General features: G+C 48.6%; 1 protein-coding gene across 1 annotated transcript; it reads left to right on the top strand.

Annotated features, from left to right (window-relative positions):
• Positions 1 to 1,088: 1,088 nt before the first annotated feature.
• Positions 1,089 to 25,906, top strand: LOC132761675 (zinc finger protein 420-like). Its single transcript, XM_067473401.1, has 2 exons — positions 1,089 to 1,159; positions 21,483 to 25,906. The coding sequence occupies exon 2, from the start codon at positions 21,665 to 21,667 to the stop codon at positions 23,360 to 23,362; it is 1,698 nt and encodes a 565-aa protein (XP_067329502.1). The 5' UTR covers positions 1,089 to 1,159; positions 21,483 to 21,664; the 3' UTR covers positions 23,363 to 25,906.
• The last annotated feature ends 1,977 nt before the right edge of the window (positions 25,907 to 27,883 follow it).

The following is a 27,883-nucleotide window of genomic DNA, read 5'->3' as shown; positions in this document are numbered from 1 at the left end:
TCCCTGCAGACTAGGACGCAAGGGAACAATGGCTTCAAACTACAAGAGAGGAGATTCCATCTGAACATGAGGAAGAACTTCCTGACTGTGAGAGCCGTTCAGCAGTGGAACTCTCTGCCCCGGAGGGAGTGTGGTGGAGGCTCCTTCTTTGGAAGCTTTTAAGCAGAGGCTGGATGGCCATCTGTCAGGGGTGCTTTGAATGCAATATTCCTGCTTCTTGGCAGAATGGGGTTGGACTGGATGATGGCCCATGAGGTCTCTCCCAACTCTTTGATTCTAGGATTCTATGAGGCTGGATGGCCATCTGTCGGGGGTGCTTTGAATGCAATATTCCTGCTTCTTGGCAGAATGGGGTTGGACTGGATGATGGCCCAGGAGGTCTCTTCCAACTCTAGGATTCTATGACTGTGAAAGCTGTTCAGCAGTGGAACTCTCTGCCCCAGGGGGAGTGTGGTGGAGGCTCCTTCTTTGGAAGCTTTTAGACAGAGGCTGGATGGCCATCTGTCAGGGGTGATTTGAATGCAATATTCCTGCTTCTTGGCAGAATGGGGTTTCACTGGATGATGGCCCAGGAGGTCTCTTCCAACTCTAGGATTCTATGACTGTGAGAGCCGTTCAGCAGTGGAACTCTCTGCTCCGGAGTGTGGTGGAGGCTCCTTCTTTGGAAGCTTTTAAACAGAGGCTGGATGGCCATCTGTCAGGGGTGATTTGAATGCAATATTCCTGCTTCTTGGCAGAATGGGGTTGGACTGGATGGCCCAGGAGGTCTCTTCCAACTCTTTGATTCTATGATTCTATGATTCTTGTCTAGAATTGCTCTGTTTTTGAGTGTTGTTTGAAATGGAAACACACCATGACATGGCTCCTGATTCCTAAAAGTCGAGACTTTGTGAAACTTTTCCTCCGGGAGGAATTCCTGACATGCAGGGCCATCTCCCTATCTCTCCTGGGAGTAAAACTACAACTCCCATGATTCCGTTGCACTGTGAGCCAGGGCATGGAAGAAGTGCCTCCATTCTCCTTGGCAAAGCCGTTGGCCACGCCCTCTTCGCTTCCCATTGGTCGGGAGGGAGGGAGGCGCCGACGTCACCCAGGCCCCGCCCCCTTGTCAGTCCCCGCCGCCATTTCTGCGAGGAAGGAAAGGAGGAAGAAGAAGGAGGTGAGAGAGAGGTCATCTTGGGGGAGGGGGCGAGGAGGAGGAGGTCACCATCCGGGACCCATTTCTGATCTCAAGCAGGAGGCCCAAAGCCAGCAGCCAGGGAAGGAAGGCAGGCAGGGAATGAGGGAGGCCTTCCTTCCTTTCCCAACTCAGCCGCGGCCTCCTCTTCCCTGAGGGAATTCCTCCTTCGAGGCCAGGCCCAGAGAGAGAGACAGACACAGAGAGACACCCAGGCCCTTGGGGAGTGAGTCTCCTTGCAGAGCCTGCATTCAGCTTCCCATCCAGTCTGAAGCGTGGACTTTAAACTCTGCTTCTTGTTCTTGTGGGTTTTTTCGGGCTACATGGCCATGGTCTGGAGGCATTCTCTCCTGACGTTTCGCCTGCATCTATGGCAAGCATTCTCAGAGGTGTTCCAGAACACCTCAGCAAGCGAGAGTCCAAAAGTGGCAGGCCCAAACCCAGAACCTCAACCAATGGCTGATACCCAATGAGAGACTCCCTCCTGGGCACACAGAGGACTGGGCGACCTGGAAGGCACTGAACAGACTGCGCTCTGGCACCATGAGATGCAGAGCCAACCTTCAGAAATGGGGCCACAAAGTGGAATCCTCGACATGCGAGTCTGGAGAGGAGCAAACCACTGACCACCTGCTGCAATGCACCCTGAGCCCTGCCACATGCACAATGGAGGACCTCCTTGCAGCAACACCAGAGGCACTCCAAGTGGCCAGATACTGGTCAAAGGACATTTAATCAACTCTCATACACACAAATTCTGTAATCTGCTTGTTTGCTTTGTTTCTGTTAGAAATGTAATATAATTTGACTGGTTGTTCTGACACGACAAATAAATCCTCAGAGGTAGTGAGGTCTGTTGGAACTAGGAAAAAGGGGTTTATATATCTGTGGGATGACCAGGGTGGGACAAAGGACTCTTATCTGCTGCAGCTGTTAAGGCTGGAATTGGATCTTCCCTCACTTAAGGCCAGAATGCATAAGTTTAACATCTTATATGGGAAGAGGCTCCTGGGAATGGAGGACGAGAGTATAACAAAGCAATGCATGATGGAGCAGTATAAGCAGGGAGGATGGGCACAATACTGGCAAGCCTTGCTCCTTCAGTACTTTGATGGGTCAACAAATAGCCTAATGCATCTGGACAAGAAGGCGATTAGAGACAAAATCTTTGAGAGGGATGCAGCTGACAACTTGCAGATTAGCAAACTGCAAGGTTTCTCTACCTGGTATCCTCGGCTAAAAAGTGACCAATATCGTCAACAATATCTTCAAGACCTAACGTCAGCGGTCCTGAGGAAAGCATTGACAGCCCTGTGATTCCAAACACAGCCATCAAACTGGCTAGAGGGAAGATACAGAGGGATCCCCCATGCCCAACGACTCTGCATTTGTGGCACAGGGGAAATAGAAGACCGAACACACTATTTGCTACACTGCCCCTTGTACAATGACCCTAGGAAAAGTCTCCTAGGATCACTCTTGGAAGAAAGAGCATCATGGCAACAATCTGCGGTGATCTGTGACTTGCTAGCAGATCATTCTAAAAATATAACAGTAAAGGTTGCCACATTCGCAATCGCAGCCCAAAAGATCAGAGCCAAAGTAGCAAAATCCATACTGGGGGTCAGAAGTGGAAACGGTTTGGAATGACACAAAGCAGACACTGTTATTGTCATGTTTCTGCTTTCATAATTTTAAAGAACTTGTTTTAGTTTTAATTCTTGTTACGTTTTAAGGTTTATATTGGAAAGTGTTTGTAAAGTTAGTATTTTACTGATGTCATGGCCTATGGCTAGTACAATAAACAATTCATTCAATTCATTGTTGCTGCAGCTAGGTGTGAATCTTTCAACTGACCACCTTGATTAGCATACAATGGGCTGACTGTGCCTGGAGCAAACTCTTCTTGAAAGGTGATTAGATGTCCCTGCCTGTTTTTCTCTCTGCTGTTTTTGCTGTTGCAATTTTAGAGTTTTTTAATACTGGTAGCCAGGATTTGTTCATTTTCATGGTTTCCTCCTGTCTGTTGAAATTGTCCACATGCTTCTTGTGGATTTCAATGGCTTCTCTGTGTCATCTGACATGGTGGTTGTGAGAGTGGTCCAGCATTTCTGTGTTCTCAAATAATATGCTGTGTCCAGGCTGGTTCCTTGGACTGCGAGAAGATCCAGCCAGTCCATCCTCCAGGAAATAAAGCCCGGCTGCTCACTGGAGGGAAGGATACTAGAGACAAAGTTGAAGTCCTTTGGCCACATCATGAGGAGACAGCAAAGCCTAGAGAAGACAATTATGCTGGGTAAAGTGGAAGGAAAAAGGAAGAGGGGCCGACCAAGGGCAAGATGGATGGATGGCATCCTTGAAGTGACTGGACTGACCTTGAGGGAGCTGAGGGTGGTAACGGCCGACAGGGAGCTCTGGCGTGGGCTGGTCCATGAGGTCACGAAGAGTCGGAGATGACTGAACGAATGAACAAGGCTGGTTCCTCAGGTGCTCTGCTATGGCTGACTTCTCTGGTTGGAGTAGTCTGCAGTGCCTTTCATGTTCCTTGATTCGTTTGTTGGGCAATGCTCCTGCGTTTGGTGGTCCATGTGTAGACTTGTCCACAGCTGCATGGTACACAGTAGACTCCTGCAGAGGTGAGAGGATCCCTCTTGTCCTTTGCTGAACGTAGCATTTGCTGGATTTTCTTAGTAGGTCTGTAGATTGTTTGTATGTTGTGTTTCCTCATCAGCTTCCCTCTGCGGTCAGTGGTTCCCTTGATGTATGGCAGGAACACTTTTCCTCTGGGTGGATCTTCATCTTGACTCTCGTGGCTTGTTCTTGGTCTTGAAGCTCTTCTGATGTCTGAGGTGGCTGGACCACTCTCACAACCACCATGTCAGGCTACACAGAGAAGCCATTGAAATCCTCAAACATGTGGAAAATTTCAACAGAAAGGAGGAAACCATGAAAATGGACAAAATCTGGCTACCAGTATTAAAAAATTCTAAAATTGCAACAGCAAAAACAGCAGAGAGAAAAACAGGCAGGGACAGCTAATCACCTTTCAAGAAGAGTTTGCTCCAGGCACAGTCAGCCCATTGTATGCTAATCAAGGTGGTCAGTTGAAAAGATTCACACCTAGCCCAACTTACAAAAGTCCTTTGTCTCACCCTGGTCATTCCACAGATATATAAACCCCTTTCCCAGTTACCAAACAGACCTCACTACCTCTGAGGATGCTTGCCATAGATGCAGGCGAAACCCAAGCCCCCTAGAATCATAGAATCTTTGAGTTGGAAGAGACCTCCTGGGCCATCCAGTCCAACCCCATTCTGCCAAGAAGCAGGAATATTGCATTCAAAGCACCCCCGAGAGATGGCCATCCAGCCTCATAGAATCATAGAATCTTTGAGTTGGAAGAGACCTCCTGGGCCATCCAGTCCAACCCCATTCTGCCAAGAAGCAGGAATATTGCATTCAAAGCACCCCCGAGAGATGGCCATCCAGCCTCATAGAATCATAGAATCTTTGAGTTGGAAGAGACCTCCTGGGCCATCCAGTCCAACCCCATTCTGCCAAGAAGCAGGAATATTGCATTCAAATCACCCCTGACAGATGGCTGGGGAGCAGGGAGTGGGCAAAGTGAGGGTTGAGTGTGGGGAGTGGGAAATGAGAGGGGGGGGTTGGGTGTGGGGAGTGGGCAGGAAAGGGCGGCTGGAGAGCAGGGAGTGGGCAAAGTGAGGCTGCCCTACCTGCCCACTCAACGCCCTCCCTGCCCTCCCCCCACTCCCAAGCCACCCTTTCCTGCCTACTCCCCACACCCAACCCCCCTCATTCCCCACTCCCCACACTCAACCCTCACTTTGCCCACTCCCTGCTCCCCAGCTGCCCTACCTGCCCACTCCCCACACCCAAGCCCCTCCCTGCCCTCTCCCCATTCCCAAGCCACCCTTTCCTGCCCACTCCCCACACCCAACCCCCCCTCATTCCCCACTCCCCACACTCAACCCTCACTTTGCCCACTCCCTGCTCCCCAGCCACCCTCCCTGCCCACTCCCCACACCCAAGCCCCTCCCTGCCCTCCCCCCACTCCCAAGCCACCCTTTCCTGCCTACTCCCCACACCCAACCCCCCCTCATTCCCCCCTCCCCACACTCAACCCTCACTTTGCCCACTCCCTGCTCCCCAGCCACCCTCCCTGCCCACTCCCCACACCCAAGCCCCTCCCTGCCCTCCCCCCACTCCCAAGCCACCCTTTCCTGCCTACTCCCCACACCCAACCCCCCTCATTCCCCACTCCCCACACTCAACCCTCACTTTGCCCACTCCCTGCTCCCCAGCTGCCCTACCTGCCCACTCCCCACACCCAAGCCCCTCCCTGCCCTCTCCCCATTCCCAAGCCACCCTTTCCTGCCCACTCCCCACACCCAACCCCCCCTCATTCCCCACTCCCCACACTCAACCCTCACTTTGCCCACTCCCTGCTCCCCAGCCACCCTCCCTGCCCACTCCCCACACCCAAGCCCCTCCCTGCCCTCCCCCCACTCCCAAGCCACCCTTTCCTGCCTACTCCCCACACCCAACCCCCCCTCATTCCCCCCTCCCCACACTCAACCCTCACTTTGCCCACTCCCTGCTCCCCAGCCACCCTCCCTGCCCACTCCCCACACCCAAGCCCCTCCCTGCCCTCTCCCCACTCCCAAGCCACCCTTTCCTGCCTACTCCCCACACCCAACCCCCCCTCATTCCCCCCTCCCCACACTCAACCCTCACTTTGCCCACTCCCTGCTCCCCAGCCACCCTCCCTGCCCACTCCCCACACCCAAGCCCCTCCCTGCCCTCTCCCCACCCCCAAGCCCCTCCCTGCCCACTCCCCACACCCAAGCCCCTCCCTGCCCTCTCCCCACCCCCAAGCCACCCTTTCCTGCCTACCCCCCACACCCAACCCCCCCTCATTCCCCACTCCCCACACTCAACCCTCACTTTGCCCACTCCCTGCTCCCCAGCCACCCTCCCTGCCCACTCCCCACACCCAAGCCCCTCCCTGCCCTCTCCCCACTCCCAAGCCACCCTTTCCTGCCCACTCCCCACACCCAACCCCCCCTCATTCCCCCCTCCCCACACTCAACCCTCACTTTGCCCACTCCCTGCTCCCCAGCCACCCTCCCTGCCCACTCCCCACACCCAAGCCCCTCCCTGCCCTCTCCCCACCCCCAAGCCCCTCCCTGCCCACTCCCCACACCCAAGCCCCTCCCTGCCCTCTCCCCACCCCCAAGCCACCCTTTCCTGCCTACCCCCCACACCCAACCCCCCCTCATTCCCCACTCCCCACACTCAACCCTCACTTTGCCCACTCCCTGCTCCCCAGCCACCCTCCCTGCCCACTCCCCACACCCAAGCCCCTCCCTGCCCTCCCCCCACTCCCAAGCCGCCCTTTCCTGCCCACTCCCCACACCCAACCCCCCCTCATTCCCCCCTCCCCACACTCAACCCTCACTTTGCCCACTCCCTGCTCCCCAGCCACCCTCCCTGCCCACTCCCCACACCCAAGCCCCTCCCTGCCCTCTCCCCACCCCCAAGCCCCTCCCTGCCCACTCCCCACACCCAAGCCCCTCCCTGCCCTCTCCCCACCCCCAAGCCACCCTTTCCTGCCTACCCCCCACACCCAACCCCCCCTCATTCCCCACTCCCCACACTCAACCCTCACTTTGCCCACTCCCTGCTCCCCAGCCACCCTCCCTGCCCACTCCCCACACCCAAGCCCCTCCCTGCCCTCCCCCCACTCCCAAGCCGCCCTTTCCTGCCCACTCCCCACACCCAACCCCCCCTCATTCCCCCCTCCCCACACTCAACCCTCACTTTGCCCACTCCCTGCTCCCCAGCCACCCTCCCTGCCCACTCCCCACACCCAAGCCCCTCCCTGCCCTCTCCCCACTCCCAAGCCACCCTTTCCTGCCCACTCCCCACACCCAACCCCCCCTCATTCCCCACTCCCCACACTCAACCCTCACTTTGCCCACTCCCTGCTCCCCAGCTGCCCTACCTGCCCACTCCCCACACCCAAGCCCCTCCCTGCCCTCTCCCCACTCCCAAGCCACCCTTTCCTGCCCACTCCCCACACCCAACCCCCCCTCATTCCCCCCTCCCCACACTCAACCCTCACTTTGCCCATTCCCTGCTCCCCAGCCACCCTCCCTGCCCACTCCCCACACCCAAGCCCCTCCCTGCCCTCTCCCCACTCCCAAGCCACCCTTTCCTGCCCACTCCCCACACCCAACCCCCCCCTCATTCCCCACTCCCCACACTCAACCCTCACTTTGCCCACTCCCTGCTCCCCAGCTGCCCTACCTGCCCACTCCCCACACTCAACGCCCTCCCTGCCCTCTCCCCACTCCCAAGCCGCCCTTTCCTGCCCACTCCCCACACCCAACCCCCCCTCATTCCCCACTCCCCACACTCAACCCTCACTTTGCCCACTCCCTGCTCCCCAGCCACCCTCCCTGCCCACTCCCCACACCCAAGCCCCTCCCTGCCCTCTCCCCACTCCCAAGCCACCCTTTCCTGCCCACTCCCCACACCCAACCCCCCCTCATTCCCCACTCAACGCCCTCCCTGCCCTCTCCCCACTCCCAAGCCACCCTTTCCTGCCCACTCCCCACACCCAACCCCCCCTCATTCCCCACTCCCCACACTCAACCCTCACTTTGCCCACTCCCTGCTCCCCAGCTGCCCTACCTGCCCACTCCCCACACTCAACGCCCTCCCTGCCCTCTCCCCACTCCCAAGCCACCCTTTCCTGCCCACTCCCCACACCCAACCCCCCCTCATTCCCCACTCCCCGCACTCAACCCTCACTTTGCCCACTCCCTGCTCCCCAGCCACCCTCCCTGCCCACTCCCCACACCCAAGCCCCTCCCTGCCCTCTCCCCACTCCCAAGCCACCCTTTCCTGCCCACTCCCCACACCCAACCCCCCCTCATTCCCCACTCCCCACACTCAACCCTCACTTTGCCCACTCCCTGCTCCCCAGCCACCCTCCCTGCCCACTCCCCACACCCAAGCCCCTCCCTGCCCTCTCCCCACTCCCAAGCCGCCCTTTCCTGCCTACTCCCCACACCCAACCCCCCCTCATTCCCCACTCCCCACACTCAACCCTCACTTTGCCCACTCCCTGCTCCCCAGCTGCCCTACCTGCCCACTCCCCACACTCAACGCCCTCCCTGCCCTCTCCCCACTCCCAAACCGCCCTTTCCTGCCCACTCCCCACACCCAACCCCCCCTCATTCTCCACTCCCCACACTCAACCCTCACTTTGCCCACTCCCTGCTCCCCAGCTGCCCTACCTGCCCACTCCCCACACTCAACGCCCTCCCTGCCCTCTCCCCATTCCCAAGTCGCCCTTTCCTGCCCACTCCCCACACCCAACCCCCCCTCATTTCCCACTCCCCACACTCAACCCTCCCTTTGCCCACTCCCTGCTCCCCAGCCGCCCTTCCTGCCCACTTCCCGCACTCAATGCCCCCTCCCTGGCCACTCCCTAAACCCAAACTCTCTCATTTCCTATTCCCTGCCTACTCCCCATGCTCAAGCCCCCCTCATTTCTCACCCCCCACATCTGAGCCCCTTCCCTGCCCACTCCCCATCCCCAAGCCCCCTACCTGCACACTCTCCCTGCCCAAGCCATCCTCTCTGCCGTTCTCCACACCCAAGCTGCTTTCCCTGCCTATTCCCCACACCTAAGCTGCCCTCCCTTCACACTCCCCACAACCAAGCCACTCTGATTCTCTGCTGTCCACACCCAAGCCATCCTCCCTGCCCACTCCCCCCACCCAGCACCCTCCCTGTTCTCGAGCTGCCCTTTCCACACTGCTCTCCCCTAGGCTAACATTGCCATGGCCTGCAAGACCTCTTGGAATGTGTTTTTACTGCATGGCAGAAACAATATTCTATTGTTCTTTCTTTCTATCTTTTTGCACTACAAACAACTTTTCTGCAGTGAGCATAGGGATTTGTTTATGTTATTTTCAATTAGTTCATACAAACATTCACCATCTACGTTGTCGAAGGCTTTCGTGGCTGGAATCACTGCGTTGCTGTGAGTTTTTCTGGCTGTATGGCCATGTCCCACCATCTGCCACTGCTCCAGCCCCACTGTCAAATTTTAAAATGCAATGTGGCCCCTGTGTCCAGAAGTTTTTTGGGACTGCACAAGAAACTTTTCCTTCAAATAGGGATCTACAGCCTTAAAATGTTGAGAACTCCTGTGTTAGAGGATCCCTCCTATTTTTTGCGGAACGTAGCATTTGTTGAATTTTCTTGGTGGGTCTGTGGGTTGTTTGTAGGTTGTGTTTCTTTATCAGCTTCCCTGTGCGGGCAGTGGTTCGCTTGGTGTATGGTAAGAAAATATGGGTGGTTTGTTCTTGGTCTTGTAGCTCTTCTTCTTCTTCTTCCTCCTCCTCCCCCCTCTTCTTCTTCTTCCTCCTCCTCCTCTTCTTCTTCCTCTTCCTCCTCTTCTTCCTTTTCCTCCTCCTCCTCTTCTTCCTTTTCCTCCTCCTCCTCTTCTTCCTCTTCCTCTTCTTCCTCTTCCTCCTCTTCTTCCTCTTCCTCCTCCACTTCTTCCTCTTCCTCCTCTTCTTCTTCCACCTCCACTTCTTCCTCTTCCTCCTCTTCTTCTTCCTTTTCCTCCTCCTCCTCTTCTTCCTCTTCTTCCTCTTCTTCTTCCTCTTCCTCCTCCACTTCTTCCTCTTCCACCTCCACTTCTTCCTCTTCCTCTTCCTTTTCCTCCTCCTCCTCTTCTTCCTCTTCCTCCTCCTCCTCCACTACTTCCTCTTCCTCCTCTTCTTCTTCCTCTTCCTCCTCTTCTTCTTCCTCTTCCTCCTCCTCTACTTCTTCCTCTTCCTCCTCTTCTTCTTCCTCCTCCTCCTCCTCTTCTTCCTCCTCCTCCTCCTCCACTTCTTCCACTTCCACCTCCTCCTCCTCCACTTCTTCCTTTTCCTCCTCTTCTTCTTCCTCTTCCTCCTCCTCCTCCTCTTCTTCTTCTTCTTCCTCTTCCTCCTCCACTTCTTCCTCCTCCTCTTCCTCCACTTCTTCCTCTTCCTCCTCCTCCACCTCCACTTCTTCCTCTTCTTCTTCCTTTTCCTCCTCCTCCTCTTCCTCTTCTTCCTCCTCCTCCTCCTCCTCCACTTCTTCCTCTTCCTCCTCTTCTTCTTCCTCTTTCTCCTCCTCCTCTTCTTCCTCTTCCTCCTCTTCTTCTTCTTCCTCCTCTTCCTCTTCTTCTTCCTCCTCCTCCTCCACTTTTTCCTCCTCCTCCTCCTCCTCTTCCTCCACTTCTTCCTCTTCCTCCTCCTCCACCTCCACTTCTTCCTCTTCCTCTTCTTCTTCCTTTTGGGAACACGGAGGTGCTGGGCCACTCTCGCGGCCGCCGTGTCGGACTGCACGGAGAAGCCATTGAAGCCAAATGCTAGTCAGGGTGGTCAGTTGAAGGATCCACACCCAGCCCAACTTACAAAAGCCTTTTGTCTCACCCTGGTCATTCCACAGATATATAAACCCCCTTTTTTCCCAGCTCCAGCAGACCTCACCTCTGAGGATGCTTGCCATAGATGCAGGCGAAACGTCAGGAGAAATGCTTCTAGAACATGGCCATATAGCCCAAAAAAACCCACAAGAACTGAGTGATTCCAGCCATGAAAGCCTTCGACAATACATAAAACAATGATGTTTATTTAAGAGAACTGGAACAATTCAGGTATAAAGCTTAGCTGTTTCAAACTATTGACTTTAAAAGCATGTGGTTACTTTGAGCAGTTCAGACTTAGTTATACAGGAACACTTAGAATCATAGAATCAAAGAGTTGGAAGAGACCTCATGGGCCATCCAGTCCAACCCCATTCTGCCAAGAAGCAGGAATATTGCATTCAAATCACCCCTGACAAATGGCCATCCAGCCTCTGTTTAAAAGCTTCCAAAGAAGGAGCCTCCACCACCCTCCGGGGCAGAGAGTTCCACTGCTGAACGGCTCTCGCAGTCAGGAAGTTCTTCCTCATGTTCAGATGGAATCTCCTCTCTTGTAGTTTGAAGCCATTGTTCCATTGCGTCCTAGTCTCCAGGGAAGCAGAAAACAAGCTTGCTCCCTCCTCCCTGTGGCTTCCTCTCACATATTTATACATGGCTATCATATCCCCTCTCAGCCTTCTCTTCTTCTCTCTCCCTCCACATAATTTACTAACAGGATTGCTTCTCTGAACGTAATTCTAATCTACACCACAGATAGTCCTATGCTGGATCTATGTCTTCACTCCTCCACCAGCTATCTCTCTTAACAGCTGTAAAAATCCTCCCACTAGCTATCTCTGCTAGCCAACAGACCAATTTCAGGCCTCTCTCTCTAACCCAGGGGTCCCCAAACTAAGGCCCGGGGGCCGGATCCGGCCCCCCGAGGGCATTTATCCGGCCCGCAGGGTGTGGAGAAGGTGGGGGAGGCGGCGGGCGAAGCAGCTTCGGAGCCGCTTCGTCCTCCTCCTCTTCCCTGGGCCAAGCCAGCTTTTCTGCCTTTGGGAAGGGGCCACGAGCTGTGTGCATCCGCAGAGCAAAGCCAGGCGGAGCAGCAGCCGCGTCCCGGGCAAGGTGCGCTTCCCGAGCCTCTGCCTGTCAGGGCGGGGACTCCATGGGCTTCCTTGCAAGGCAAGGAGCAGAGGGAGGGGGTCAGTGCGGAGGGAGCGAGCGAGGGAGGGAGGGGTCTCCTTCCACCAGGGAAGCACCCGCCAAGACCCTCCTCCTCCTCCTCTTCCTCCTCCTCCTCTGCTGGGCAAGAACCCCCTCCCTTCACACACACACACACACACACACACAGACATCATCTTTGATTTTGGGCTGTATGACTGTGTTCCAGAATCATTCTCTCCTGATGTTCTCTCTTTGGTTCCATCCTTCCTTGTCTCTTTCCTTCCCTCCCACCCTCTTTCTCTTTTTCGTTCCTTCTCTCCTTCTTTCTCTACCTTTCTTTCTTTCCTTTTCTCCTTCCCTCCTTCTTTCCTTCTCTCTCCCTCCTTCTCTCCTTCCTTCAATCTCTACCTTTCTTTCTTTCTTTCTTTCTTTCTCTCCTTCCCTCCTTTTCCCCCTTCTTTCCCTTTTTTCTCTTTCTCTCCCTCCTTCTCTCCTTCCTTCGTTTTCTACCCTTCTTTCTTTCTTTCCTTCCCTCCTTCTTTCCCTCTTTCCTTCTCTCCTTCCCTCCTTCTCTACCTTTCTTTCTTTCTTTCTTTCTTTCTTTCTTTCTTTCTTTCTTTCCTCCCCCTTTTCCCCCTCTTTCACTTTTTCTTGCTCTTTCTCTCCCTCCTTCTCCCCTTCCTTCATTCTCTACCCTTCTTTGTTTCCTTCCCTCCTTCTTCCCTTCTTCTTTCCCTCTTTCCTTGTCTCCTTCCTTCCTTCTCTATCCTTCTTTCTTTCCTTCTTTCTCTCCTTCCCCTTTCTTTCTTTCCCTCTTTCCCTCTTTCTTTCTCTCTTTCTCTCCCTCCTTCTCCCCTTCCTTCATTCTCTACCCTTCTTTCTTTCCTTCCCTCCTTCTTCCCTTCTTCTTTCCCTCTTTATTTCTCTCCTTTCTTCTCTACCCTTCTTTCTCTCCTTCCCCCTTCTTTCCCTCTTTCTTTCTCTTTTTCTCCCTCCTTCTCGCCTTCCTTCTCTACCCTTCTTTCTTTCCTTCTTTCTCTCCTTCCCTCCTTCTTTGCCTCCTTCTCTCCCTCCTTCTTTCTTTCCTTCCTTCTTTCCCCCTTTCTGTGTATGCGTTTTGTGTGTGTATATGCATAGATGTGTGTGTTTGTGTATATATATATGGTTTTGCGCATGTATTGTAATGTATTTTTGGGGGAATGTTGCTTTTTAAGTCTCTTCCGCTGTGTTTTTCAGTGTTTTTATGAGTGAAAGTCACTTGTTGGCCTGATAGATGTATTTTGTCCAAATTTGGTGTCAATTCGTCCAGTGGTTTTTGAATTCTGTTAATCCCACAAACGAACATTACATTTTTATTTATATAGATTTTTCAAATTATAATCTGGCCCTCCAACAGTTTGAGGGACCGTGACCCGGCCCTCTGTTTAAAAAGTTTGAGGACCCCTGCTCTAACCCTTCACCACTAACTCTCCCAGCTCCTCCTTCTTTGACACCCACAGTCAATCTCCCTGACAGGGTTTTTAAAAGGTCCCTTTAAAGTCATTTTCCCCCTATTTCCAAGTTAGGCTCTGCCCACTCTCAGCCAGTTACAGTCTTCCCTCATTTCCCGCCAAAGCTGCTTGTGATGTCTCAGCCTGTTTATTTCTCAGTTGGACTGTTCCATTTTGCCAAGTTTAGGGGAGAGCTTAGGTTCCCCCTAGAGGCCGAGTTCGGTTGGTGCAGCCCATTCTGACTCAGAGCCAGAATGGGCTGGTTATAGAACTTCGTTTCCCATTCTTTGTTGGTCTTAGCTTGTTGACAGTTGCCAGATAGTGTCTGGTCTGGCCTAGCAATTTGAACAGGCCATCCTAATCACGTATTTGCCTTAGAGTTTATAGATAGATAGTTTGTATTTGCCCTATAGATAGATAGTTATAGATAGATAGTTTAGATAGTACATACCCCAGAGTTTATAGAGTATTTACCTCATAGAAATTATAGTTTTTTACCTCAGATTCACACCTTTGTACATTGTTGTAATTCACCTTGATTATTTAGTAAACAATGGTTAAACTTAATCTTGTTTGTAGAGTTTTATTTTGGGGGAATTATAGTAATTAGGGCATATCGATGGTCACTGGGAAAATAGCCAGACACATTTAGGTTTCACATTAGATCTTCCTGGTGTGCCATCACACTGCTCTTTCTAAACACGCCTCCTTCAGGAAATGGGTAACTAAAATGGATTCCCCCGGCACCCTTTCCAAAATGGCTGCCGAACTGCTTGGGCCTACTTTTCTAGGCTTTTCCTAGCCTAACAGGGAGGGAATTCACTACCTCAGTGTTCTTGGAAATGAGTGCGATGGCGTCTCCTTTAGGGACCTTGGTGAATAGAGACACCACATTGAAGTGGATCAGCTTGTCTTACTTACTTACTTACTTACTTAGGCGATCCCTCGTTGGACGAGTAAGATGGTCTTCCATTATGGGTTTCCTTGTGGGTCCGCATGTGGCTGTGGAGCCCTATTCTTGCTCTGCATCTTCTTCCGCAGTGAGGGCATTCATTGGTTTCCAGGTGGAAGGCGGTCCTGGTCTCTTTCACCCTCCACTCGTGCCTCCTCGAATTCTGCAGCACTGCTGGTCACAGCTGACCTCCAGCTGGAGCGGTCAAGGGCCAGGGCTTCCCAGTTCTCAGTGTCTATGCCAGAGTTTTTAAGGTTGGCTTTGAGGCCATCTTTAAATCTCTTTTCCTGTCCTCCAACATTCTGTTTTCCGTTCTTGAGTTCAGAGTAGAGCAACTGCTTTGGGAGACGGTGGTCAGGCATCCGGACAATGTGGCCGGCCCAGCGGAGTTGATGTTGGAGGACCATCGCTTCAATGCTGGTGGTCTTTGCTTCTTCCAGCACGCTGATGTTTGTCCGCTTGTCTTCCCAGGAGATTTGCAGGATTTTCTGGAGGCAGCGCTGATGGAATCGTTCCAGGAGTTGCATGTGACGTCTGTAGACAGTCCATGTTTCGCAGGCATATAGCAGGGTTGGGAGGACAATAGCTTTATAGACAAGCACCTGTCCCGGTCCTCAAACACTCTCTGCTTCATTCGGGAAAATGCTGCACTTGCAGAGTTCAGATGGTGTTGTATTTCGGCGTCGATGTTGACTTTGGTGGAGAGGTGGCTGCCAAGGTAGCGGAAACGGTCCACATTTTCTAATGTTACACCATTAAGCTGTATCTCTGTCATTGGGGAGGGGATGGCTGGTGACTGCTGGAACAGCACTTTGGTTTTCTCGATGTTCAGTGACAGGCCAAGCTTCGTGTATGCTTCTGCGAAGGTGTTTAGAGTGGCTTGTAGATCTTCTTCTGTATGCGCACAGACAACATTGTCATCAGCATACTGGAGTTATATATATATATATATATATATATATATATATAGGTTTGAAGTTGTGTGGCCAGAAATTTTGTCAGATTATATGTGGAAGATCCAGATCTGACCAGAGTGGAGTCCTATGGATTTTTGGGAGTCCATAAAGCCTATGAGGGAGGGCTTCCGATTTGCATATATGTTTGCATATGCTAAGATTAATCAAAGTGCTTGTTTTCCTTGTTATCTTGTTGTTTGGGTTCTGAAGATGCCAGCCAGAAATGCAGGTGAAATGTTAGGAGAGAATGCTGCTGGAACATGGCCATAAAGCCTTTGACAATATATGGGATTATTATTTATATATTGTTTGTTTTTCTATCTTTACTTCTGTTCTCATTATTTTCCTTTCATTTTGCTGGATTCAATTCATAAGGTAAAAAAGTTGAAATAAAGCAAAGGTGCGACTCTCAGTCTCCAGGTGGAGAACATTGGTTTTTGCATATTTGGCCTGCCATGCATTCTCCCTGCGCCGCCACCCCCCCCCCCCCCCCCGCAATAGCTTTCCTCTTTTCATTTCCCTCCCTTCCCCCCTTCACTTCCTTTCCTTCCTTTTCCTCATACACATGTCAACTTTCTTTCCCAGTGACATCACAGAGGGCCACTTCACCTAACAACAGCCTTTGTGTTACAAACGAACACATACACACATATAGCCATTGTACTGTGGAGTCCCGCGGGGTTCAGTATTGTTCCCTATGTTGTTTAACATCTACATGAAGCCGCTGGGTGAGATCATCCGGAGTTTCGGGGTGCGGTATCATCTGTACGCAGATGATGTCCAGCTCCGTCACTCCTTCCCACCTGCTACTAAGGAGGCTGCTCAGGTCCTGAACTGGTGCTTGGCCGCTGTAACGGACTGGATGTGAGCGAATAAATTTAAACTTAATCCTACTGGTCAGTCGCAAGGCCGAACAGGGCATAGGGTTACAGCCTGTGCTTGAAGGGGTTACACTCCCCCTGAAGATGCAGGTTTGCAGCTTGGGAGTGATCCTGGACTCATCACTGAGCCTGGGACCCCAGGTCTCAGCGGTGACCGGGAGAGCATTTGCACAGTTAAAATATGTGCGCCAGCTCCACCCGTACTTTGGGAAGCCTGACTTGGCCACAGTGGTCCACGCTCTGGTTACATCCTGAATAGATTACAACGCACTCTACGTGGGGTTGCCTCTGAAGACTGCCCGGAAGGTAGTCCAACCTTCAGCAGCCAGGCTGCTCACTGGGACTGGGTACAGGGAGCGCACAACGCCCTTCTTACACCAGCTCCACTGGCTGCTTATCAGCTTCCGAGCACAATTCAAAGTGCTGGCTTTGGCCCATAAAGCCCTTAATAGTTCTGGCCCAGTTTACTTATCCGAATGTATCTCCTGCTACGATCCACCCAGGGCCCTAAGATGATCTGAGGAGACCCTGTTCATTGTCCCCCTATTGTCACAATCGCGGCTGGCGGGGACAAGGGACAGGGCCTTTTCTGTGGTGGTCCCCCAGCTATGAAACTCCTTCCCAAGTGAAATTAGATCTGCTGCATCACTCTTGACCTAATGGACTGCCCTTGGATAATCATAGAATCAAAGAGTTGGAAGAGACCTCATGGGCCATCCAGTCCAACTCCCTGCCAAGAAGCAGGAACATTGCATTCAAATCACCCCTGACAGATGGCCATCCAGCCTCTGTTTAAAAGCTTCCAAAGAAGGAGCCTCCACCACACTCCGGGGCAGAGAGTTCCACTGCTGAACGGCTCTCACAGTCAGGAAGTTCTTCCTCATGTTCAGATGGAATCTCCTCTCTTGTAGTTTGAAGCCATTGTTCCATTGCGTCCTAGTCTCCAGGGAAGCAGAAAACAAGCTTGCTCCCTCCTCCTCCCTGTGGCTTCCTCTCACATATTTATACATGGCTATCATATCCCCTCTCAGCCTTCTTTTCTTCAGGCTAAACATGCCCAGCTCGTTAAGCCGCTCCTCATAGGGCTTGTTCTCCAAACCTTTTATCATTTTAGTTGCTCTCCTCTGGACACATTCCAGCTTGTCAATATCTCTCTTGAATTGTGCTGCCCAGAACTGGACATAATATTCCAGATGTGGTCTAACCAAAACAGAATAGAGGGGTAGCATTACTTCCCTAGATCTAGACACTATGCTCCTATTGATGCAGGCCAAAATCCCATTGGCTTTTTTTGCCGCCACATCACATTGTTGGCTCATGTTTAACTTGTTTTCCACGAGGACTCCAAGATCTTTTTCACACGTACTGCTCTCAAGCCAGGCGTCACCCATTCTGTATCTTTGCATTTCATTTTTTCTGCCAAAGTGGAGTATCTTGCATTTGTCACTGTTGAACTTCATTTTGTTAGTTTTGGCCCATCTCTCTAATCTATCAAGATCGTTTTGAATCCTGCTCCTGTCCTCTGGAGTATTGGCTATCCCTCCCAATTTGGTGTTGTCTGACTTAAATCGGTGACCGCTGACTATTTCTTGTCTGTATTGTCAAAGGCTTTCATGGCCAGAATCACTGGGTTGTTGTAGGTTTTTCCGGGCTATATGGCCATGTTCTAGAGGCATTCTCTCCTGACGTTTCGCCTGCATCTATGGCAAGCATCCTCAGAGGTAATGAGGTCTGTTGGAACTAGGAAAATGGGTTTATATATTCCTGCTTCTTGGCAGAATGGGGTTGGACTGGATGGCCCATGAGGTCTCTTCCAACTCTTTGATTCTATGATTCTATATCTGTGGAAGGACCAGGGTGGGACATTCTGTCCTGTCTATCCTGACATGGTTGTGGAGACAGGCTTTCGATGAATGAGACAGCACCCTAGGTTTGTGGATGGAAGATGAGGTATACTTGTTTTTAATATGACGACTGACCACTGTAGTTTTGAATATAGTTGTTATTTTAAATGTGTTATTGTAATTATGAACTATGATATTTTACTGATTGTATGTTTTTATGGTTGTAAACCGGGCTGAGTCCCTCTAAGAGGTGAGAAGCTCGGTATAGAAAACTTTGAAATAAAATAAATAAATAAATAAATAAAGGACTCTTGTCTGCTGGAACTAGGTGTGAATGTTTCTTTTATATATATATATATATATATATATATATATATATATATATATATATAATTGTGTGTTTTGTTTTACAATAAAAAGTGGGTGAACAGTTAAATAGCTAAAATTATACAGCTAAAATTATAACAGCTAAACAACAGAGAGGAAAAAACCAGGCACAGATTAACACCTCCCAGCAACAGATTTTCCCAGGCTCAGGCAGGCCTTCAAATGCTAATGAAGGTGATCAGCTAAACATTCACACCTAACTGCAGCAGGGAAGAGCTCCTTGCCCCACCCCAGCCATTCCACAGATATATAAACCCATTTTTCCTACTTCCAACAGACTTCACAACCTCTGAGGATTCTTGCCATAGATGCAGGCGAAACGTCAGGAGAAATGCCTCTAGAACATGGCCCTATAGCCCGAAAAAACCCACAAGAACCTAGTGATTCCAGCCATGAAAGCCTTCGACAATACAGTTAAATAGGATAGTAAGAAATAAGAGAGGAGAATTGGAGGGGGGAGGCGAGAGAGAGATAGAAAAAACAAAATAAACAGAAAACAAACAAAAAATTACATATATACAGAACTCTAACAAAACTCTCAAAATTTCATAATAAATGGCAGTTCCTAATTGGTTCTGTCATTAAAATCACCAATAATGAAATAATAATTAAAAGTTTTTGAAAGTTTTGTTAAGAGTTCTGAAATTTTCACCACCATAACTTTAGTTTTGTAAGTACTTTAGAACCATTTAGAACCATGGATTGCCCAAGCGCCTAATATAGACATGATACACATTTATATATATATATATATATATATATATATATACACACACACACACACACACACACACACACACACATACATATATACATATATGCATACACATACACATACATATACATATATATACATACACACACACACACATATATAGAAGAAGGGGGGAGGTTTGACTTCCATTCTTGTTCGTGGCAGTTCATCTATTTTGTATGTTCCTATGTTGTTCTTTATATGATAAGATATATGTATAAATACTCCTCTTCTTTCTTTCCCTTTTCTTCCTCTTTTTCTTTTCTTTTCTTTTTTCTCTCCTTCTTTGTCTTTAAGAGTATAGTCTTTCTTTATCTCTATCCCTTGGTTGTATATTCTCTCTTAATCTTTTTTCAGTTCTTCTTTGAGGTATTCTTCGAAAAGTTTCCATTCTGTTTGCTTTATACACTTTCCTGTAGTTTTCTTTAAAAAGAAAGTTAGCTAGGTGTGAATGTTTTAACTGACCACCTTGATTAGCATTTGATGGCCTGGCAGTGCCCGGAGCAATCTTTTGTTGAGAGGTGATTAGATGTGCCTGGTTGTTTCCTCTCTGTTGTTTTGCTGTTGTAATTTTAGAGTTTTTTTTAATACTGGTAGCCAGATTTTGTTCATTTTCATGGTTTCCTCTTTTCTGTTGAAATTGTCCACATGCTTCTTGTGGATTTCAGTGGCTTCTCTGTGTAGTCTGACATGGTGGTTGTGAGAGTGGTCCAGCATTTCTGTGTTCTCAAATAATATGCTGTGTCCAGGCTGGTTCATCAGGTGCTCTGCTATGGCTGACTTCTCTGGTTGGAGTAGTCTGCAGTGCCTTTCGTGTTCCTTGATGCATGTTTGGGCAATGCTGCTGCATTTAGTGGTCCCTAAGTAGACTTGTCCACAGCTGCATGGTATACGGTAGACTCCTGCAGAAGTGAGAGGATCCCTCTTGTCCTTTGCTGAACGTAGCAAAACAAGGACATCTAATCACCTCTCAACAAAAGATTGCCCCAGGCACTGCCCGGCCATCAAATGCTAATCAAGGTGGTCAGTTGAAACATTCACACCTAGCTCCAACAGACAAGAGTCTTTTGTCCCACCCTGGTCATTCCACAGATATATAAACCCATTTTCCTAGTTCCAAGAGACCTCACTACCTCTGAGGATGCTTGCCATAGATGCAGGCGAAACGTCGGGAGAGAATGCCTCTAGAACATGGCCATATAGCCCAAAAAAACCCACAACAACCTAGTATTTGTTGTCTGTTTTTATATTGTTTATACGGTTTTATACTGTTTATACTGGTTTATATTGTTGTTATTATTACATTGCTGTTAATTGTCTATTTATGTTTTGATGTGGACGCCATGGGGTGCCACTTTGTCAGCCGTCCTGAGTCCCTCTGCGGAGGTTGAGAAAGGACGGGATATAAAAGCCCTAAATAAATAGATAGATAGATAGATAGATAGATAGATAGATAGATAGATGATAGACAGATAGATAGATGATAGACAGATAGATAGATGATAGATAGATAGATGATAGATAGATAGATAGATAGATAGATAGATAGATAGATGATAGATAGATAGATGATAGATAGATAGATAGATAGATAGATAGATAGATAGATGATAGATAGATAGATGGATGGATGGATGGATGGATGGATGGATGGATGGATAGATAGATAGATAGATAGATGCTAGTTTTCTGCCTCATGTACAAACAATCTGTAACCTGTTTTCCGCGCTAATTTCCACTGCAAGAAGCTGTCTGTTAAATGGTCTTTGAAAGGAGTGGTCCCAGTCTGGGATACTGGGAGTGACAATCCAAAAGGGCCCCCTTTACCCCATTGCTTTGAAAGTTCTTGCCTGCAGCATTTGGGGGGAAAAGGTGGATGCTTCTGGTTTCCTATTGACTTATGAGTCTTGAAGGGTTTTTCTTAGGCTGGAAGCAATCGGGTTCTTGGTGCTCTCCCATCCAAGACTGAACCAGGGTTGGCCCTGCTTAGGTAGGATCTGTGGCCTTTAGGCCCAAAATAAAAGCTGCGTTAACCCACAGAATGTTCTGCAATGGTACCAAGTCCATAAATTTGATAATTTGATTTGGGGGGGGGGGGAGGATCGCCGTGCTTGATATCGTTTCCCTCCTTTCTTCTTTCTTTCTTTCTTTCTTTCGTTCTTTCTTTCTTTCTTTCTTTCTTTCTTTCTTTCTTTCTTTCTTTCTGGATTCATTCCCTTTTTAAAGAATCAGTTATTTCCTTTGTTGGTATCTGTGTATGTGCTTGAGATGATGTCTGCATTTCTTAGTGTTTCTCTTTCAGCATGACTCATGAAGGGAAACGGTTGGGGGGGATCTTGGAGGTAAAGTAGGTTTCTGACTCATTATTGATCTTTTGCTTCTTTCTTCACTAGGGGAACGAGAATTCTATGAAGCTACCTCTTGGGTGCAGTAAGGAAACCAATAATACAGGAAGAAGGAGCAATCTTTTCAAGGTGGTGATCTTGTTCAATTCTTGACGTCACTTACAAAGAAGAAAGGAACCAAGAAGAGCCAACTATCTGTATTGCAATTGGGCACCCAAGCCACTCCTGACATGAAGGGGAAAGCATTGAAATGCCTTGAGTGCGGAAAGAGTTTCACTGAGAAGCATCAGCTCCAGAAGCATGAAAGGACTCACACTGGGGAGAAACCCTATAAATGCCTGGAGTGCGGAAAGAGTTTCACTCAGAAGCATCAGCTCCAAAAGCATGAAAGGACTCACACTGAGGAGAAACCCTATAAATGCCTTGAGTGTGGAAAGAGTTTCATTGAGAAGCATCAGCTCCAGAAGCATGAAAGGACTCACACTGGGGAGAAACCCTACAAATGCCTGGAGTGCGGAAAGAGTTTCACTCAGAAGCATCAGCTCCAAAAGCATGAAAGGACTCACACTGAGGAGAAACCCTATAAATGCCTTGAGTGTGGAAAGAGTTTCATTGAGAAGCATCAGCTCCAGAAGCATGAAAGGACTCACACTGGGGAGAAACCCTACAAATGCCTGGAGTGCGGAAAGAGTTTCACTCAGAAGCATCTACTGCGCGAACATGAAGGTACTCACACTGGGGAGAAGCCCTATGAATGCCTAGAATGTGGAAAGAGCTTCACTTTTTCTTCAACTCTACATTCTCATAAAAAAACTCACACTGGGGAGAAGCCCTATGAATGCTTGAAGTGTGGAAAGAGGTTCTCTCGGAAGGAACATCAGCAGCGACATGAAATGACTCACACTGGGGAGAAGCTCTATGAATGCCTGGAGTGTGGAAAGGGTTTTCCTCGAAGAGAATCTCTGAAGAGACATGAAATGATTCACACTGGGAAGAAACCCTATAAATGCCTGGAGTGTGGACAGTGCTTCACTCAGAGTTCAAATCTATGTGCACATCAAAGGATTCACACTGGGGAGAAACCATATACATGCCTAGAATGTGGAGAGAGATTCACTCAGAGTGCAAATCTATGTGCACATCAAAGCACACACACTGGGGAGAAACCCTATAATTGCCTGGAGTGCGGAAAGAGCTTCTCTCATAGTTCAGGTCTACGTTTACATCAAAGGATTCACACTGGGGAGAAACCCTATAAGTGCCTGGAGTGTGGACAGAGCTTCTCTCATAGTTCAGGTCTACGTTCACATCAAAGGATTCACACTGGGGAGAAACCCTATAAATGCCTGGAGTGTGGACAGAGCTTCTCTCATAGTTCAGGTCTACGTTCACATCAAAGCATACACACTGGGGAGAAACCCTATAAGTGCCTGGAGTGTGGACAGAGCTTCTCTCATATTTCAGGTCTACGTTCACATCAAAGTACACACACTGGGGAGAAACCCTATAAATGCCTGGAGTGCGGAAAGAGCTTCTCTCATAGTTCAGGTCTACATTCACATCAATGGATTCACACTGGGGAGAAACCCTATAAATGTGTGGAGTGTGGACAGAGCTTCTCTCGTAGTTCAGGTCTACATTCACATCAATGGATTCACACTGGGGAGAAACCCTATAAATGTGTGGAGTGTGGACAGAGCTTCTCTCGTAGTTCAGGTCTACGTTCGCATCAAAGCACACACACTGGGGAGAAACCCTATAAATGCCTGGAGTGTGGAAAGTGCTTCTCTCATAGTTCAACTCTACGTTCACATCATAAGATTCACGCTGGGAAGAAACCCTATAAATGCCTGGAGTGTGGACAGAGCTTCAGTCGTAATTCAAGTCTACATAGACATCAAAGGACTCACACTGAGGAGAATCCCTAGAAACACATGTTGTGTGGAAAGAGCTTCTTTGAGTGTTCAAATCTACATAGACATAGAATCCACATTGGAGAAAACCGTGGTATTTGACCCCAGAGAGACTCCACACAGCCCTTCCACACAGCCATATAACGCAGAATTTCAAGGCAGAAAATCCCAGAATATCTGCTTTGATTTGGGTTAACTGAGTCCACACTGCCATATATTCCATTTCAAAGCAGATAATGTGGGATTTCATTCAGCTGTGTGGAAGGGGCCCAAGACAGAAATTTCCAGACTTTTCATGTTAGTGACACTTATTACGACATTCATCCTTTCTTGACATAGTAATTCAGTTTAACTAGCAAAAAAGGGATTAACCCAACCTCTTATAAAATTTTGCATATAATATGATCTGATATGATATCAGTTATATATACACATGCACACACACGCTTCAGGAGCCCCCAGTGGCGCGGTTTTAAAGTCAGACATCCTATCTGCAAGCCCTGTGTGTCTAAATCCAATCCTGACTGAACAGAAAAAACTGCACCCATCCCGGTGTAAATGTATCACAACTCCCATCAGCTCTAGTCATGGTGTCTAATAATGAGTAATACAAGAGTTGGAGTCCAACATCTGGAGGGCCACATAAAGTGGCATAGAGAGCCAGATACGGCCTTTGAGCCTTGAGTTTGAGACATGTCTCTTAAAACGCACTGAATGCACTTCAGTGGCATGTGTAGTAAAACCACTGCTTTCAAGCTGCATTACATGTCCAGTGTAGATGAGCCCAACATGGTAGGACTTTGTGCAAGCAGAGCAAAAGGGAGGGGTTTGAAAACGATGTGTCTCTTGGTCTCACCCGCACAACGTAGACACGAACCAAGACGTTGACATCCTGGTCAGTCGTAAGGCCGAACAGGGCATAGGGTTACAGCCTGGGTTGGATGAAGTTACACTCCCCCTGAAGACGCAGGTTCGCAGCTTGGGTGTGATCCTGGATTCATCGCTGAGCCTGGAACCTCAGGTTTCGGCGGTGACCAGGGGAGCATTTGCACAGTTAAAACTTGTGCGCCGGCTGCACCCGTACCTTGGGAAGTCTGACTTGGCCGCAGTAGTCCATGCTCTGGTTACATCCCGTATAGACTACTGCAATGCTCTCTACGTGGAGTTGCCTTTGAAGACAGTCCAGAAGCTTCAGTTAGTCCAACGAACAGCAGCCAGATTGCTAACAGGAGCGGTGCTCAGGGAGCATACAACCCCCTTGTTGTGCCAGGTTTGGTACTGGGCCCAATTCAATGTTCTGGCTTTGGCCTACAAAGCCCTAAAAAACGGTTCTGGCCCAACGTACCTGTCCAAACATGTCTCCCCTTACGAACCAATGAGGACTTTTAAGATCATCTGGAGAGGCCCTGCTCTCGGTCCTGCCTTCATCTCAAGTACGTTTGGCGGGGACAAGAGACAGGGCCTTCTCAGTGGTGGCCCCTCGGCTATGGAACACCCTCCATAGGGGGATTAGATCTGCTCTCTCCCTCTTAACATTTGGAGGCAAGTTAAAACATTGCTTTCCGAGCAAGCATTTACAAATGCAGAGTAGCTAATATAGGAAATCGAATGATTTGACAATGGAACTGGACAATGCTTGATAATAATGAGACGCTAATGATGTTGTTTTTATTGCTTTTGTGGTGTTTTATATTGTTTAATGTTTTTATCTGCATTATGTTTTTATATGTACTGATTTGTTGGAAACCGCCTTGAGTCGCTGATTGGCTGAGAAAGGCGGTATAAAAATACAATACAATAAATAAATAATATTATAGGACATATGTAGGCAAAGCAAGTAAAAGTAGCAAAACAATAAAAATCCACAATCGAAGATTATCCAGGAACATAGCAAAAGACCAGGTCCATGAATACATTGGAGCCCCTGATGGTGCTGTGGGTTAAAGCTCTGAGCTGCTGAACTTGCATACCAAAAGGTCACAGGTTTGAATCCGGGGAGCGGCATGAGCTCCCGATGTTAGCCCCAGCTTAATGTCAGTGGAAAACCTTTAGCTTTACCTGTATACATTTCATATAATCTCCACTGTATAAACAGTTCTTACATAGTTTCCTTTATAGCTGATCCATGTGGTTAATCAACAGATTTTATTTTTGTAATTGGAAACTTATCCATATATTGGTAATTAATGCAACTCAATCAACAAATTGGCAAATAACAACAGTTATAATAGAACAGGGGTCCTCAAACTTTTTGAAACAGAGGGCCAGATCACAGTCCTCAAACTGCTGGAGGGCCGGATTATAATTTGAAAAAAACAAGAACCATGAATGAATTCCTATGCACACTGCACATATCTTATGTGTAGTGCAAAAAACCACTTAAAAGCAATACGATAATTAAAATGAAGAACAATTTAACAAATATAAACTTACTAGCTGTCCCCTGCCACGCGTTGCTGTGGCCCAGTCTGTTGATCTGGAAAATAAAGTAATGAGAAAGTGGTGGTTTCTAATATATGTAATGTCTTTCTGCTTGTGAGTAAAGAGTATTTGTTGCTGTTTCTTTGTCCGTGTTGATGTGGAGAGTGTCTGGTTTGCCCACCCTGGAACATGCAACATATCATTGTCCTTCGTCAGGGGTCCCTTTCAAATCTATGATACTATATCTCTCTGTGTGTGAATCTATCTATCTATATCTATGGCTGGATGGCTCTTTGTCAGGAGGACTTTGATTACGTTTTCTTGCCCTGATGAAGGAAGTTGGATTGGATGGCCTTAAGTATTTTTTGTTGGTCATGGGAGTTCTGTGTGGGAAGTTTGCCCCGATTCTGTCGTTTGTGGGGTTCAGAATGCTCTTTGATTGTATGTGAACTGTGAATCCCAGAGACTACAACTCCCAAATGTCAAGGTCTGTTTTCCCCAAACTCCATCTGTGTTCATATTTGGGCGTATTGAGTGCTTGTGCCAAGTTTGGTCCAGATCCATCATTGTTTGAGTCCACAGTGCTCTCTGGATGTAGGTGAACTACAACTCCAAAACTCAAGGTCAATGCCCACCTGTGGTGAAGTGTGAATGTTAACCTACAGCCATGTATAATTGTAGGTAGGTGTTTAAAGGGGTAAGTATTTAAAATAGCCTAACTGGGGCCAGCTCAGCTCACTCTGAGATGGGTTGTCATGGTAAAAGGGGAGGAGCCAACTGCCACTTGGCAAGAGCAGGCATTTTAAATAGGCAGTCTGTGGTCAGAGAACCGCAGGGAAAACTGGTTCTACTGTGTTGAGAATCAGGAAGGTTTAGGCTTTTAGCCTGTGTGGTTTAGATAGGTCAAGTTGACTTATTTAGATTAGTAGTTAGGGTTTAAGTAAAAAGGGGAAGAGAACCCCAGTAAGAATCTTTACTGTAACAGAGATAACAGAGGGAAAGAATAGTCTAGTACTTGGAGTGATCTGTTAAGGAAAGAAACACATTTTGAAGGAAATAAGTTTAAAATCTGTCTAGTGGAAAGAACAGTCCTCTTAAGAGTTGTTTTATGAAAGGTTATAAATGTAACCACTAAAGGAATGTACCTCTAGGAGTTAAGAAACATTGAAACCATTAAGCTTCTATACTTCAATAAACTTATTACAGTTTCTCGTAAATCCAATTCCATCGTTGATAGAGTTCAGAATGCTTTTTGATTGTAGGTGAATTATAAATCTCAGCAACTGCAACTCCCAAATGACAAAAGCATTTTTTTGAGTGGTGGTCACTCCTTGTGTTGTGAGACATTTTGTTGCCAAATTTGGTGTGATTTCGTTCATTGGTTCTTTTGTTTTTAAGGTACACATTGTGCACAGCGCATTTTTATATCTATAGATTAGTATTTCAATGGTAAGTGTGGGCCAGTTTTTGGCTGATGAGATAGGATTGTTGTTGTTGTGTGCTTTCAGACTTAAGTTGACACTGAGCGAGGGCCGGGTAAATCACCTTGGAGGGCCGTACCCAGCCCTTGGGCCTTAGTTTGAGGACCACTGTAATAGAACCTACACTTGAACACACGGGCACTCCCCTTTTGTCGTGATTAAGCCTCTCTGAATGTTTTTAAACAGAGGCTGGATCGCCCTCTATGAGTGCTTTGACTGTGTCTTCCTGGCTGGTTGAAGGGGGCTGGACGTCAGGACCATGGGCCAAGAAGAGGGGGGCGGGTTGCCTCCCAGTAGCCGAAGCAGAATCTGTGGATGAGAAACAGTTGGACCTACCCGAGAAGGATACTGCTGTACAGGAGCTGATTTCTGTTGGGGCAATGAGAGTAAACTCGATCCAGCTATGCTGGTGAAAGAGATTGTCTCAACAGAGGGAAGACCAGATGTAGAGAGATTAGAAAGGCAGCATAAAGGAAGGATGCTGAGAACAGAAGATTGCTGTGAGCAATAGTTGCAATAGATGCCTTCAGCCAGTGACTTGGATCCCTGGCCCTTCATTCTGCTATGTGGAGTTTTGACCCGAGACTGCATTCTTGGATAATGTGTTCTGCCTGATACTGTGTTTGGGTTGCCT

Source organism: Anolis sagrei, chromosome 1 (assembly GCF_037176765.1).
Source record: "Anolis sagrei isolate rAnoSag1 chromosome 1, rAnoSag1.mat, whole genome shotgun sequence".
Taxonomy (NCBI): domain Eukaryota; kingdom Metazoa; phylum Chordata; class Lepidosauria; order Squamata; family Dactyloidae; genus Anolis; species Anolis sagrei.
Note: the sequence above shows the minus strand (reverse complement) of the source record. Positions and strands in the feature narration are given on the sequence as shown.